Source organism: Oncorhynchus mykiss, chromosome 13, assembly GCF_013265735.2.
Source record: "Oncorhynchus mykiss isolate Arlee chromosome 13, USDA_OmykA_1.1, whole genome shotgun sequence".
NCBI classification, from domain to species: Eukaryota; Metazoa; Chordata; class Actinopteri; order Salmoniformes; family Salmonidae; genus Oncorhynchus; species Oncorhynchus mykiss.
Window position 1 is genome coordinate 31355246 of NC_048577.1, and position 16115 is coordinate 31371360.

The 16115-nt window shown below is 42.5% G+C and overlaps 1 protein-coding gene and 1 non-coding gene across 2 annotated transcripts; both read right to left on the reverse strand.

The window, feature by feature from the left end:
• Nucleotides 1–278: 278 nt before the first annotated feature.
• LOC110486117 (extracellular serine/threonine protein kinase FAM20C-like) lies at nucleotides 279–14942 on the reverse strand. The gene is made up of 11 exons (XM_021557485.2): nucleotides 12772–14942; nucleotides 11818–12372; nucleotides 11444–11622; nucleotides 6777–6855; nucleotides 5021–5113; nucleotides 4773–4888; nucleotides 4215–4395; nucleotides 3802–3911; nucleotides 3420–3501; nucleotides 2184–2243; nucleotides 279–1953 (listed from the first exon to the last, which is right to left on the reverse strand). Exons 2-11 carry the CDS (start codon nucleotides 12369–12371, stop codon nucleotides 1701–1703), a joined length of 1707 nt encoding a protein of 568 aa, XP_021413160.1. The 5' UTR covers nucleotide 12372; nucleotides 12772–14942; the 3' UTR covers nucleotides 279–1700.
• trnaa-ugc lies at nucleotides 6150–6222 on the reverse strand. Its single transcript has one exon. It is a non-coding gene; the product is annotated as a tRNA-Ala (tRNA).
• Nucleotides 14943–16115: the final 1173 nt, after the last annotated feature.

Sequence of the window (16115 nt, forward strand, 5' to 3'; positions counted from 1 at the left end):
TAACTTGAGTTCAGTCTTCGCCAATGAGAACGAAGTTGGGCCTGGCTTCGTCCTTCTTGACTGGGAAATGCCTTGATTCTAGGCCCTAGGAAATCCTACATCCATCTCATTAGATCAGAACAGGATGGATCAACAGTGATTCATATTACTGGTTTGCATCCTAAAAAAAGGATAGTTGTGTTTTGCTGCATAACACACTAACATTACTTGTCTACAAATATGATGTGGATCATTGTCAGGATATTTGATATATAAGCTTCAGTAACAAAAGAACACCATGGTTGTAATAACACTTTAAACAGGTAGTTTGTACATGTGTAGAATGTGTTTGTTTTGAATTTCTTCTGAATAACTGGTCAGGGCTTAGCATTTTCCATCCAGCTTCAGGTAACTTTGATGTAAAGGCTTCATCACACCTATAGTGATGACTTCTATCCGTCACACCCATTGTTGCATATCCATTGTTCACTAGATATATCAATGTAATTACACCCAACACAATGTTGAAAAACAGAATGCTTCGCACCACTAGATCACATAATTAGACATGTGAAAGCTGCAGCAGGGACTCTAACCAGGGCTCATACGTTGCAAAGTGAGCTCTAACAGCCGTTGCCATGAAATCCTAGTAGTCCTATGGAATAATCCTTGTTACAATAGCTTAGGTATATAACATGATTGACACAACGGTAAAAATCATCATGAAACATCCTTGGAAGTGCTGTAAGCCTAAGCCAACATAGTTGATTATTTACATGAACCTGTTTAACAACTCTGATACCTTCTTTAATTGTGATTTATTCTCCCCAGATGAAAATGCAGTTGCATTGTTTTTTAATAAAACCTCAAATGCAAGGATCATCAACATAATTTTTTGATGATCATTATAAATGAATTCAATTCAGTTTCAAATTGTTCACAGAAAGTAGGATTTTGTTGTAAGGAAACATTAAAGCGCTATCTTCTGGCTCTTTTAGGAGATTCTGAAATTAGTATCTGGTAGTAATAAGCAGGATGTTCAGATAGGCTCATCTCAACCCCGTGGCTATAGCGTTCTCTACTGTGCTAACCACTACTATTATTCAAAGAGATTAACCTCGCCAGTCTCCTCAAGGTGACAGCAGACATAGAGATCGACCAGGTCCCGCCTCCTCAGTCTTTTAGAAGGAGCAGTTCTGAAGACAGAGACGCCATCCCTCCACTGAAGTTTGGGTTCTGTGATGTCTGTAAACGAGCCGCCACCAGACATGAGATCAAGTGACCAGCTCCCCTGGGGAACGTAAACCGATAAACGGATCTGTACAATAGGAGGACACGTCCCACTAGTACAGCCTCAGTGAAGCAACTGCTTCCTCCTGTCCCAGCTTACAGGCTGACTACTCCGAAAAGTTGTGAGTTCTGTCACCATAACTTCCTGATATACTGCATTCTCTTTCTACTGAGTGCTGGCATTGTTGTGATCAAATGGCCTTGCTGTCTGAAAACTCCAGTAACACTACTCCACCCGTGTAATGCTAAAACACTTTATAATTTTTGTTTTCATTAGGCAACACACACAGTTAAAATGTGCCATGAATGTATACACATAATTAACTTATTGATTGATAATAGAATAATCTCATCATCAACCACAGCTGAATCCAATGATAGACATATTGCATTGATGGTTTTGTAAATGGATGTTCAGTCTTAATTATTGTCTAGTGCCGGTATAAGTTAACATCATATCCCTGTAGGTCATCATGGATAACGTCATCATGGTGCTCCAGACAGGTGTGTACAGCCTTCAGGATGGTTTTCAGACGACGGTCCAGCACTGAGAGGTGTTGTACAGAGAGGAGGGGGGCCACACTCTCCAGGGGATCCTGGGACAGAGACTCCCTCATGACATCACTCAGACGGAAGCCCGGGAGGGACAGGAGACGCAGACGCATGAGAGTTGAGCGACGGATTCTGAGACAGAGAAAGAGATTTGGGAGAGAGAGAAGAAAAAGACAGAGAGGAGGACAAGGGGAGAGAGAGAGGAGAGAAAGAGAGAGAGAAGGAAGACAAGGAGAGAGAGAGAGAGGAGGAGGAAAGTGAGAGAGAGAATGAGAAGGAAGAGAGGGGGAGAGATGAGTCTCCTCTTGCACTTTTTTTCTGCTGCACTTGCACCTGATCTTTATACAAGCTGATAGTTTTACCTGCAACACTGTCGTAAGGGCACCAATATGGAGGGTTCATCAACAGAATGACGCCCAAACCTAAAAATAACATAGTTTCCACAATATTACACAACTGTTATATCGGTATGTATAAACTTGCCAGTGCAAAACAAAATTTGCACTGGTGACGCATCATTCATGGCAAGTGAGGCACAGCCCAACCACTGTCCAGCAGATGGCCCTGTTTTGTATGTAATTCTGGCATTAATTTGTGTGACAACATTATATCGTATCAGTTAGCAAACAATGTAAACAAAATAACTGCTTGAGTTAATATTACAGCATACTCGACTCCTCCATGTCATATCATTGTTTTGGTCAATATTCTTTGAGTAAGGCAGATCCAGAATGCAGCTGTTTCAGCCTTGCTCATGTGCCTTCTGTGGCGGAGGGGCACAGAGCGTAGGCGTTGTTGATCTTCTCTGGTTGCGCGTGATTGGCTCAGGGTGATGTCACTTACAACACCCCAGCACCTACTGGGAGAGCTCACTGACGACCAGGCAGCTTCTTCCCATTGGGTGCTGCCATAGAGTTCAATTGGCAGTGCCTGTCCAAGAAGTCTCAAGGTCATTTGTCACAGATAAGTCTACATCTTTTCTCCAGTGATTGGACTGATGTGTGTCAACCTCATTGTTTATCTTCTAGCCACCTGAAAAGTTATCATGTTGACTATCTCCTAGCAAATCATTTTCAAGCTATGTAGAAAATGTAGAGATAAAACATTTCGGTGCTCATCAGCCACTAAACTTTGAAATAAGCCCACCCGTTAAAAAGAAAGCAAGCTGGAAAAGAAGATTCAACTGTGGTTGGTGGTGAATAGAAGCAGTGGCTAACATCTGTTTTGAGGTAGCTCTACGACGCGGCTTGTTAATGTTTGATGCCACTGTTATACTCATGGAACTGTAACTATGCAATGGATGAAGTGAGGGAGTAACTTGTTGCTTTATTCTAAAAGGGAGCGTCTTGGTAAAAGGCAGGCAGACACACTCAGAATGGTGTTTTGGCTGCGTTCCAATACTTTAATAATGTAATATTGTAGACCCATGCTGAATTTGACTATGGGAAGTAAACTGATCATAACTGAACGTTTGTGTCTGTAGTGGTTTCGATGCATATTAGCTTTTTTGATACATCCAATATTTTAAAGTTAAAATCGCCACTGAACATACAGTATGTATCACATTATAAGGTATTGATGGAAGGTATGGTACTCACGCCCTCCCGTTGTCTAGGTGCAGCAGGAAAGTGTCATTCCCAAACTTCTCAAAAGTCTCGTAGTGATGTCTGTCCATATTGCCTTAGTAGGAATTAAAGCAAAACAATAGTTTATTGCTTTCTGTCTATTCAAAATCTGTTCCACATTATCAGTGGACTTAAACCTTGGCACATTCCTAATATGGTCGTGTGGGGAAATGTTCAGAACATTTAGTCATTCTTATGGAGCAATACATGGAATGTATTGCTTCAGTGACTCGATAAAAAACAAAAGAAGAGAAAAATCAAGGTAGTGTGTTGAATTGTTACTGATTTCAAGAATATTGGAATTACTGAAGTAGTAATAGTAGTAGAATCTGTGTCGTTCAGTGTGCTTACTGACTCATGAGGAAGTCCAGAATGACCATGTCAATTAGATCCACTAGTCTGGTGCCTTGGTTGTATGGAGGAGTCTGTTTCACCGTGTCACAGTAATCTGGGTTCTTCTCCCATCTGAAACAGTAGCAGCTGCATGTGAGGTATGGACTCGAACACGTGTATGCTTTAGTCAAATGCACGGGTTTATTGCCAGTGGGGGACAATATGATACTACTACACATTATTACATTGCATTGATCAGTTGAATTCTATCAATGCAATCCAAACGTTGAATTATACCTCCAACCCATCAGTTTGCCATCTACTGTACAGTATATAACCACTAATACAGATATACACTTCACTTGGTTTCTTCACAACCCCTCCCATAGTTAGAGACCCCCAGGCAAGGGGCCCATTTCGGTACCCACTACCCACGGTGCCAGTTTGGTGCGGCTGTAGGAGCGCCTCCAAGGGGACCTCCAGGAGCGTCTGGGGGCCAGGGAGAGGTCAGGCAGCATGGAGGCCAGGGACACCTCCAAGACCTGGGGTCGACCACACACTGGGTTCTCTGTGGAGCAGTAGTATTCACACTGACCGTGGAAACACAAATTACCCACTGGGGGAGGCGGAAGGAGAGAGAGAGAGACAATGGGTTGGGTGAATAGTACAGTTAACTGACTAAATGCAAGTAGTAGGCCTACAGTGGACAGTTGTTGCCAAACATTTGGGGTCATAACCCATCTAAAAGCATTTAGAACTTTTTCTTGTGACCAGTCATAAACCCAGAACGACACAGAAAAGTAAACTGTAGCCCACCAGTGCAACCCAACCAACCGTTTGGGAAACTCTGGACTAGCACATAGTGCAAGCCACTATACACACACAAGCTTAATAACAGAGAAGGAGGGAAATTTGGTTGCTATCTGTGCTGATTGGACACACCAGGAGAGTTAGATTTGATTATGAAAGCTGATTGGACCAACCGCCACACACCAGGAGAGGTGAAGAAGGTTCTGGATAGTTTGTGGTCTGTGGTGATAGCTCTGATCTCTCTGGTTATGTTGATGAGTCTACCTACCACTGGAGGGATTCTACAGAAACCTAGCACCCTGAGAGACGACACACACACACAGATAAAGAGAGATATAAATCAGTGGTAGTGATTTAGACGTTATTTTCTCCTCTTTCTTTTGACACACAGATTAATCTCAGATGGGAGGTCCATTTTTTATTGTTTTCACCTGTCTAGGTGGAAGGCAGCAATCTCTGCATTGTGTCTCTCAAAGTCAGAGAAGTAGAACAGGTTGAAGTCTGTCTCTGCATCTCTCTCCTGCCTGCATAAAACACACACAGAACAATGTGATTTTTCTCACCTCCAAAATAAGATTACTGTGAAAGAGTAAGAGTGTTATGTGACTGATACAATAAAGTTGTATTGTATTGTATAGTATCATATCACATTGTATATCATAAGGTAGTATATCGTATTGTAAGCCGTATTGTATATCATTTTGTTCTTTGATGAACTGCAATGTGCCTTTTACTATTGTCTAGGCTCAGCTCTGTCAGCTGAGGTTGCTCTTAAATGCTGATAAGACAAAGTTCATGGTTTTCAAGAAATCTAAGATGAAACCATTAAAGCTAATTTATGCTTGATCTGAAAATGTGGTCGGAGGTTCCGCAATTGCGGACCCTCCAGAGGCATGCCGAGGTCAAATTGAGCTCTGTACTGCATCGCCGCATGGTGCCCAAATTTGAACAATGCGGAGGGCTATATATTACTCTGCATTGACATGATTGGTTGACGGTAGGTGGGGCGGGAAGGTCCAGTATAAACACAAACTTACTTCCTTGACAAGAGCTCTGCTCTGCTTAACGAAGCGCAAGAAGTAGAAATACCCTGACTTCTGCAGAGGCCGTGTCGCAGTAAATGCTGTATGGCCACTGCAGATGTCGGATTGACCATGCAGAGCCTTTTAGACTCTTCCATGCATAGTCACTATGCAGGACGAGCAAATAGAAAAGGGTATCAACTTACTTGAGTTTCTTGTTAGATGAGTGGTTCACATCTAAACCCCACATCTAGGGTCTTGTGAAAAAGCTCAGGCTCAAATTGGAGTTTTATTTTCAAAATAAGTCGTGTTTTTCTTTAAAAAGTGAGAAAAAAATACTTGTCTTGTCTTTCTTGCCTGTAATCGACTATGGTGATAACTTGTACATGTTTGCCCCTGTGGCATCATTACATATGCTGGACACTGTGCACTGCTGAGGTTTGTTACAAACTCCAAAGCCTTCCCTCGTCCCTGCAAATGTTTTAGTTGTATCTTATCCAGAGCAACATTCAGTAGTGAGCGCATACATTGTCAAACTAGTCCGCCGTGGGAATCAAACCCACAATCCTGGCGTTGCAAGCACCATGCTCTACCAACTGAGCTACACGGACTGTACCCTCTATATGAGAGTGGGCTGGCCTTCCTTAGCTCTTCAGAGGCGAAGTCATTGGTACGTTTTTATTTATAAGGCCATGCTAAGACTGCTCCCAGTTTACCTGTGTACCTACATTGTCCATCAGATTAATGAAAATTATCGCCTATGCTCACAGGACAGCTAGGTGAGAGGAGAGCTAGGTAAAAAAAAGTGTTCCAATACTCTGCCCTCTCTACTTGGAATGAGCTACAAAATGACTTGAAACTACAGGAGTTCCTCTCCTTCAATTATTTTAAAGCTAGGGTAAAAACGATGGTGGAAAATTATTTGAAGGGGCGGTCAATATTTTGACCCCTAGGTTCAAACACTCCAATGTGCCTGTTAAATGTATTAGCTGATGTTTTTAAACTGTAGTGCTTTGTGTTTTACGTTGTAAATGTTGACAATTTGTGTGCTGCTTTTTTTCGGCCAGGCCTCTTTTGCTAAATAGATGTTTAATCTCAATGAGACTAACCTGGTCAAATAAAGGTCAAGTAAATAAAGATCATACGTCGTATCGTGGATTCTCACCTCATGGGTTTGAGGAGGGCCTGTCCGTAGTTGGGGAATGACATGATCAGCTTGAGCTGGGTACCCCCACTCTTCTGTACTGAAACACACATAACAGACAACGCTACAACGTCACCATGATAATCACACACCAGCATGCAGACCCTCAGAACACAGAGACATATCACTTACCGTACATTAAAACACATGAAAGTCACAGGGTCTCCACAACATTCAAAGGAAATACACCATTAGGTAGGTACCTGTCATTGACTGCACTGATGGTGTTCTTTTGGTAATAGTACAGTATTTCTAGTGGATTTGACATAAATGCAGTTACCCCTGTTCTCCACAGGGCGTCCTCATTACATAAAGTACAGAATGTGGCCGAACATCAAAAACTGTCTGGTATCATTTAGTGGTGGTTCTAGAATCTAGGGACTTTAGAGAGGAGGAGTGAGAAGAAGAGGAAGATGAGGAGGAGTATATGAAACGTGGCTATGGGCCAGCCCACACACAAGCTGATTATTGCGTAATCTTTTATGCTCAACACAGTACAGTGTTGAGAGTGTGTGTATGCGTGTGTTTGTGTGTGAGCATATGTTTGTGTGTGTTTATATGCATGGATGTGTGAGTGGGATTTTTTTATGATCAGTGCAGGATTATATTGACTGACCTCAGAACAAAAGATCAGAGGAGCTGGAGATTTCGATTATCTGGCTTTCACGTTTCTACTCTGACTGTTTCTTTACTGTCATCCATTTGCTGATGTTCTAGTTTGGTGTAATCACTTTGTGTATTTTGCAGTTTAAAGACTTATAATTGCTTTCAGTGGTTTTAGATTTTATCCTCACAGTCTATGCGTAACGGTTTTCTTCAGGTGAAGTAGAGGCGGACCAAAACGCAGCGTGGTGATGATTCATGTTTGTTTAATGAAGAAAACTCTACATGAATAAACTACAAAACAATGGAATGTGAAAACCTAAACAGTCCTATCTGGTGCAGGTGCAGAGACAGGAACAATCACCCACAAACACACAGTGAAACCCAGGCTACCTAAATATGGTTCCCAATCAGAGACAATGACTAACACCTGCCTCTGATTGAGAACCATATCAGGCCAGACATAGAAATAGACAAACAAGACATCCAACATAGAATGCCCACTCAGATCACACCCTGACCAACCAAAACATAGAAATATACAAAGCAAACTATGGTCAGGGTGTGACACTATGGTTGATTGGTTAGTGTTTAAGAATTGCTTTTGGCTTTTGTTTGTTTCTTTTTGTTTGTTTCTTTAGATTGTGTGTTTAATTATGATACTCACTCACTCACACACACAAAACTCCCACTCCCCCTTCCCCTTCCCCACACGCTCAAACCCATACACAGTAGCTTGGCACACAAAAAAATACTGGGTTAAAAACAACCCTATTTGGCTTCTTTGGAAAACCAGCGCTGGGTAAATATTGGACAGAACACACACTGGGTTAGTTTGACCCAGCCAGTTGGGTCGCGTTAATATGGATTATACAAACATGGGTTTATTTTACCATCAGTTTTTTTAACCATTAGTTGGGATGAATTAACAGCTCCATTTGTTATTTTCAGGAGGCATGGCCTATTAGAGACATGGGTTTCAGACAATTATTTTTGGCCACCTGTAATAGCAAATGTATTTCCTGTTCATCATGTTTGTACACTGCAAATTTCTTTTTTTTGCACATGATATATTATAACATAAAACTCATAACATTATTATCTACATATCCCAACATTGAAATATCCATAGGGTCTTGGGAAACATTGATTAATGTGGCAGTGTTCAACCTTAACATGAAATAACAACAAAGCAGATGAACCGGAATGACATTTACTTTCACGGGTGGCTAAAAATAACTATCTAAAAGCCACGCCCCTGCTAAGCCAGTCCTCTAGTCTTCTGAGCTCACCCACTGAGTCATATTTCGATAACCCAGCACCAATAACCCATCACCCGGCACCAATAATCCAGCGTTTCTTTTTAAAGAAAACAACCTAAGTGACCCAACGCTTGCAACCCAGCATGGTCAACCAAACAACCAAGTATTTTTTAGAGTACTGCTACTTCCCTGTTTGCATGTGATAGATAAACAAATGGATCCCAACCAAGGCTTCTGAACAGTCCCACAACAGACAGGATTTGAGGGCCATCAGACAATGTTTTACAGCCTCCCAGGGTAATCTCTTCATTCACTGTAATGCCAACTCTTTTGTGTCTCGTGTGTATGTGTGGGTTGAATGGGCCCGTGGACACAAAGCTAGGGTTAGGATTGGGGTTATGGCTAGGCTTAGAGTTGAGCCGGGGTGTGGACATGAAGCTATGGTTAGGGTTATGGCTAGTGGTCTGTATAATTCAGGAATAGCATATATTGAACAAAAATATAAACGCAACATGTAAAGTGTTGGTCCCATGTTTCATGAGCTGAAATAAAAGATCCCAGAAATGTTCCATATGCACAAAATGCTTATTCTCTCAAATGTTATGCACAAGTGAGCATTTCTCCTTTTCCAAGATAATCCATCCACCTAAAAGGTGTGGCATATCAAGAAGCTGATTAAACAGCATGATCATTACACAGCTGCACCTTGTGCTGGGGACAATAAATGGCCACTCTAAAATGTGCAGTTTTGTCACACAACACAATGCCACAGTTGTCTCAAGTTTTGAGGAAGCATGCAATTGGCATGCTGACTGCAGGAATGTCCAACAGAGCTGTTGCTAGATCATTTTATGTTAATTTCTCTACCATAAGCCAACTCCAATGTCGTTTTAGAGAATTTGGCAGTACGTTCAACTGGCCTCACAACCGCAGACCATGTGTAACCACACCAGCCCAGGACCTCCACATCTGGCTTCTTCACCTTCAGAATCGTCTGGGACCACCCGGACATCTGAAGAAACTGTGCACAACTGAAGAATTTCTGCACAAATGGTCAGAAACCGTCTCAGGAAAGCTCATCTGCGTGCTTGTCGGCCTCACCAGGGTCTTGACCTGACCGCAGTTCGAATTCGTAACCAACTTAATTGGGCAAATGCTGACCTTTGATGGCCACTGGCACGCTGGAGAAGTGTGTACTTCAGAGGAATCCTGGTTTCAACTGTACCGGGCAGATGGCAGCGTATATGGCGTCGTGTGGGTGAGCGGTTTGCTGATGTCAACGTTGTGAACAGAGTGCCCTGTGGTGACGGTGGGGTTATGGTATCAGCAGGCATAAGCTATGGACAACAAGAACAATTGCATTTTATTGATAGCAATTCGAATGCACGAGATACCGTGACGAGATCCTGAGGTCCATTGTCGTGCCATTCATCCGCTGCCATCACCTCATGGGTCAGCATGATAATGTACGGCCCCATGTCGGAAGGATCTGTACACAATTCCTGGTAGCTGAAAATGTCACAGTTCTTCCATGGACTGTATTCTCACAATTAAGCATGTTTGGGATGCTTTGGATCGAAGTGTACGACAGTGTATTCCAGTTCCTGCCAATATCCAGCAATTTCGCACAGCCATTGAAGAGGAGTTGGACAACATTTCACAAGCCACAATCAAGATACCGATTAACTCTATCCGAAGGAGATGTGTCACGCTGCATGTGGCAAAGGGTGGTCACACCAGATACTAATCAAAGGGCTACTCAGACCCTTCTTTTACGCTGCTGCTACTCTCTGTTTATTATCTATGCATAGTCACTTTAACTCTACCTACATGTACATATTACCTCAATTACCTCGACTAACCGGTTCACTGTAAGGTGAACACCTGTTGTAATCGGCGCATGTGACAAATAACATTTGATTTGATTTGATACTGACTGGTTTTCTGATCCACGCCTCTACCTTTTTTTAACAGATGCTTATCTGTATTCTCAGTCATGTGATATCCATAGATTAGGGCCAAATGTATTTATTTAAATTGACTGATTTCCTTATTAGAACTGTAACTCAGTAAAATCTTTGAAATTGTTGCGTTTATATTTTTGTTCAGTGTAGTTTACTCCATGTCCAGTTCATGCTGATTGATACAGAGTTGATCTCAACTCCACTTAGTAAGACAGTCATCATCTTGTTTGTGGAGTTTGGGCTTCCCCTTGGGGTTGAAAGATAATACAGTACCATCCCCATTTTAAGGCTCATGCATTTAGCCCAACTGACTTGGAATAGCTACAGTACTTTAGTTTGTTTAAAAACAAGCTACAGTGGTGCCACAGGCTGTTGTACTGCAGACAGTCATGTTTGAATTACAATATTTGTGGCTTAGTTTACTCAAAAAAGCTGTATAAATTAAAGGGATTTTGGTAATGAATACACAATCCTTTATGTACTTCCTCAGAGTCAAGTGAACTCCTGTATACCATTTTTAAATCTCTATGTCCAATATGAAGGAAGTTCTAGGTAATTTTGTGAGCTAATGCTAACTAGCCTGCTAGTATCCTTCCAGTCATTGCGCTAACGCTAGCCTCAACCACCACAACCCTAACCCTAGCTTCCTGTCCACTCCCCAGCTCAACATTAACCCTAGCCAAAACCCAAACCCTAACCTTAACCTTAGCTTCACCATGTCCACACCCTGGCTCAACCCTAACCGTAGTCTTATTCCTAATCTTAGCTACATGTCCATACCCCAGCTCAACCCTCTCACCTGCGCTGAGGATGCGTTGTGTGGCCATCTGTTGAGTCACCTCGGCAACGCTAGGGTCATTCCTGTCATACAGCTCCCAGCGAGAGATCCCAAGGTGGTACCTCAGCCAGGCAGGGTGGGTGTCCGCACTTCTAGTCCAATTAGCTCGGTCATAGCCATCCTCCTCGCTGTCACTCTGCCTATATGGAAAGAGCAGGGGAAGATGGTAGGGGAAACAGGCCAATTAAGCAATGGGTATCACAAATGTATGAGAAAAGTAATATGCTATGACAGAATGATATACTTTGTTGTTATCTAGAAAGCATTTTCTTTCCTCTTTAATTTTTCGACTTTGTTGTTATCAGTGGTCTTCCACTCCTCTTTCTCTCACTCACCACTCACTATCTTCACTGCTTTTGTCACTGTCCTCCTCCTCATCTTCCTCCTCACTGTCCCCTCCCTTGTTCTTTGGCTTCAACTTCAGCAGCCAATCGTCTTCCAGCAGATGTTTGCGTGGCAGGTTGTACAGCGGGTGGCTGAAGAGGGCCTCCAGCTTGGAGCGACTGCTGATCCATTGGCTCACTTTGGTGGCCATTTTGGTTTGAATCAGCTTTTTGTCCTTCTCCTTCTCATTGACAATGTTGAATGAGGCCTCCACGTTGTGGTCTATGTGGGCGGCCATTTTGGTAAAGTCTCCATTCATGCGACTTACTGGTAATTTGTGTGAGCTGCTTTGTGAGGAAAGGGAGTGAGATCTCCCCTGTTTTCCATGGGGAACAGTTCCAGGAAAAGACAAAGAGGAGGAACAGGAGGAGGGGGGGGGGATAACGCAGGATGTTTGGAGGACGGAGAGACAGAAGAGGGCCAGGATGAGGTGGAGAGCCAGGGACAGACATGTCAATACCAAACAGACGGAATGAGAGAGACGACCCACGCCCTGCCTCGCCATGCTGGGAGAGAGTGAAAACTTCAATTCACATTACCTCCAAATATAATCTGCTTTATAATATTCAAAACTCTGAAGAAGGCAGTTGTTGAGTCAAGAGTCACGACAGATTAACAGGCATAAAGGAAACAAAGGGAAATGTGACAGAGTCATAACCGGGCAAGCAGGCGGACAGACAGACAGAAAAGACAGCCAGCCACCAGACAGCCAGCCAGAAACAGCCAGCCAGTATTCCTTAACACAAATCTATCTCCTCTCCTCATCAAAGCACAGACACAATGTGATTCCAGTTAGCTACCCTGAGAATCAAGCACCGCTAAAGAGAATCAATATATTATTGAAGGCCCACCGCTCCAACATTCCCAGTATGAAGCAGCAGTAGGATGGCTAATGCATTACTTACTTTGTTTTTTCACAATGTGCCAAGAAGTTGTGAGACTCTCTCTTCCCCTCACTCTCTCTGGATCCTCAATAAATGTGACAGGGCAAAAATACACTTGTAGTACATTTTCATTTTGTCAATTTTTTTCTCCCTTTCTCTCCCTGACAGACAGCTGATAGTGATTCTGTTATCTGTGTGGTCACGCTAGTTCAAACAGAACAGAGGTAGGAGCCAGGTTAGAGTGACCGGGATGGACGTTACAGTGAGGAGGGGACATTCATATTACCCCTTTATTTTAGGATTCGTTTTTTAGAACACCAGATACTTTCAATAGAAATACATATTGTAATGCGTAATTGGATTGAATTGTAGATGGGATTTATTACACAAGGCACACACACACCGATACAGACACACACACTCTTGACGGGTCGTCACCCACTGGCTCTCATTCTCTATTGACTGGTTCTCATTCTCTATTTTCAGCCTCATTAGTCTACAGCCCCAGCCCTCCGTCTACTGAGCTTGCATGCCAAATGGCACCCTATTCCTTATATAGTGCACTACTTTTGACCACCAGGGCCCTTCCTCCAGAAACAGACACACGCACGCACACCCACACAGATGCGAGCACACACACACGCACGCACACACACACTCAGCTTCACATGTTTGTAGAGTGTTGTAGTAACATACTGTAGTAGTATTACTTCACAAAGCACCCATGAGCACAGACCAGATCAAATATTTGTACTCCTTCTATCCTCCTCCTCTCTTCTCTCAGCTTCATCTATCTCTCCTCAATTCCCATGCTCCCCCTTTCCTTTTACCCTCCCTCCAGCTCTCTTACCTGCTGATAAATGCATTCCTCATCTACCTCTATCCCTTTAATTCCTTCCCTGATTATTTCCTGATGGGGACAGTTTATTCCTCAGACAGACAGACCAAAGCTTCAAAGTCCGTCCTGTTTCCCTCAAAGCAGTTAATGTAGGTTGCTTGGAAACTACCCAGAATTCTCACCATAATTGTCTGTTACTTCAAACCAAAAAAAAGAAAGGTACAAGAACAACGTTGACCCAGTCGACTAATGTGTTGCACCTCACTGCCGTGGCAGACTTACTTATACAGTGTTGAGACAGAGAGAGGACGAGAGGGAGAGTGTTTCTTGTTACAGATGGTGGGTGAAGTGATGGCGTGGCCAGCAGAGAGATCAAATCAAATCAAATCAAATCCTGAGAGATGAGGGTAGAGCTCTTTGATGGCAGAGTCACTGTGGGTTGCGCTGGTGGTTCAGTTACTCCCTGGCTACCAATTAATATTTCATTTCGAGAGAGAGAGAGAGAGAGAGAGAGAGAGAGAGAGAGAGAGAGAGAGAGAGTGAGAAGAAAAAGAGTGGGAGGAGAGGGAGAAATTAAGAGAACGTAAGAAAAAAAGAGATGGAGTGAGGGGAAATATCATGCATGGGAAATGAACAGCAAGAGGGGACACGTGGAATACCAAAACATAGTGCTGGTAACATGTGTTAATGTGTCATGTTAAGACTGATCCAGAGATTCCACACACATAGCCACACACACAGTTAAATAATCCCTGTGTAATCTTGCATCCCGGCATTCCAAAAGGACTGTCATCCTTATCCTTATCCCATTCTCATAATGCCTTTTTTCTTTAACTCCCTAACTCTTTTTCTCCATCAATCCATCCCCTCTCCCTGTTCCAAGGCATCAGCTTGTGGGATAGTGCTAATCCTCCCTGTCTCCCACTGGGACAATCTGTCACTGGCTATAGAGGAAGAGAGAGTGTGTGTAAGTCAGTGTGTCTGACTGTGAGTGTTGGTGAGAGAGGATGGAGGAAGTAGAGGGAAAATAGGAGGGGGAGGCCCCCACAATAAAAAATACTAGTTTTTTATAGAATACTACAGTACTTACTATAGAATGATATATACTGAACAAAAATATGAATGCAACATGCAACAAATTCAAATATTTTACCGAGTTACAGTTCATATAAGAAAATCAGTCAATTGAAATAAATTCATTAGGCCGTCAAATGACTGGGCAGTAGTGCACCCACCGGGGATTCAGGCCCAACCAATCAGAGTGAGTTTTTCCTCACAAAAGGGCTTTATTACAGACAGAAATACTCCTCAGGTCCTGGATAGGTGTGGTTACACGTGATAGGCCGGTTGGACGTACTGCCAAATTCTCTAAAACGGCGACAGCTCTGGTGGACATTCCTGCGGTCAACGTGCCAACTGTAAAACTTGAGACATCTGTGGCATTGTGTTGTGTGACAAAACTGCACATTTTAGAGTGGCCTTTTATTGTCCCCAGCACAAGGTGCAGCTGTGTAATGAGCATGCTGTTTAATCAGCTTCTTGATATGCCACCTGTCAGATGGATGGATTATCTTGGCAAAGGAGACATTTTCACGAATAGGGATATAAACAAATTTGTGCACCAAATTTGAGAGAAATTTGTGCATATGGAAAATGTCTGGGATTTTTTATTTCAGCTAGTGAAACATGGGACCAACACTTTACATGTTGAGTTAATATATTTTTGTTCAGTGTAGTAAATTGTAATATACTTTAAAATAATATATTAAAAACAATATTATCCCTCGATGTGTAGTACTTACTATAGAATTTTGTAGTAAACTAGAGAATACTATAGTAAACACAACAGTATTATCTCAAGAAAAAAAAACTATGTAGTAAATACTACAGTAATGTTTGCAAAAACACTACAGTGAATACTGTAATATTTATACCATAGTATACTATAGTATTTTTTCATGTGGGGGGTTAGAGATGGAGAGGCAAGGGAGCAAATTAGAGAAAGCAGAGGCAGAATGAAGACCTGAACGGGAAAGAGAAAGAAAAACAATATAATTTTGGTCCAGCTGAATAGACAAGACAGAGGGAGAAATGAGACGAAGGCAGAGAGAGCAACAAATAAAAAGGAAGACATGAGGGAAACAGATGACTCGGGGAGAGAGAGCGAGAGAGACTAGAGGGTTCTGGGAATCTAGGATGATTTAGAAGAGGAAAAGAGAACTAAGATTTAAAACCACTCTTACTGCTTGCACCCAATAACAGTGTGAGACGGAATATGGAGCAGTATGTAATTTGTTCTCTAGTCTAGGTGATAGGACGCACGTAGGTTCACTCACATCCATAGAAACTCAAATTTCAGGGTCAGTGCTGTGCTCACACACAACCTGCACTTTATATTTACATTTTAGTCATTTAGCAGATGCTCTTATCCAGAAGGACTTACATGAGCAATAAGGGTTAAGTGCCTTGCTATATATAACTATTTACTTCAGAACTTGGCCTATAGATAAGAAGGACCACCAAGGGC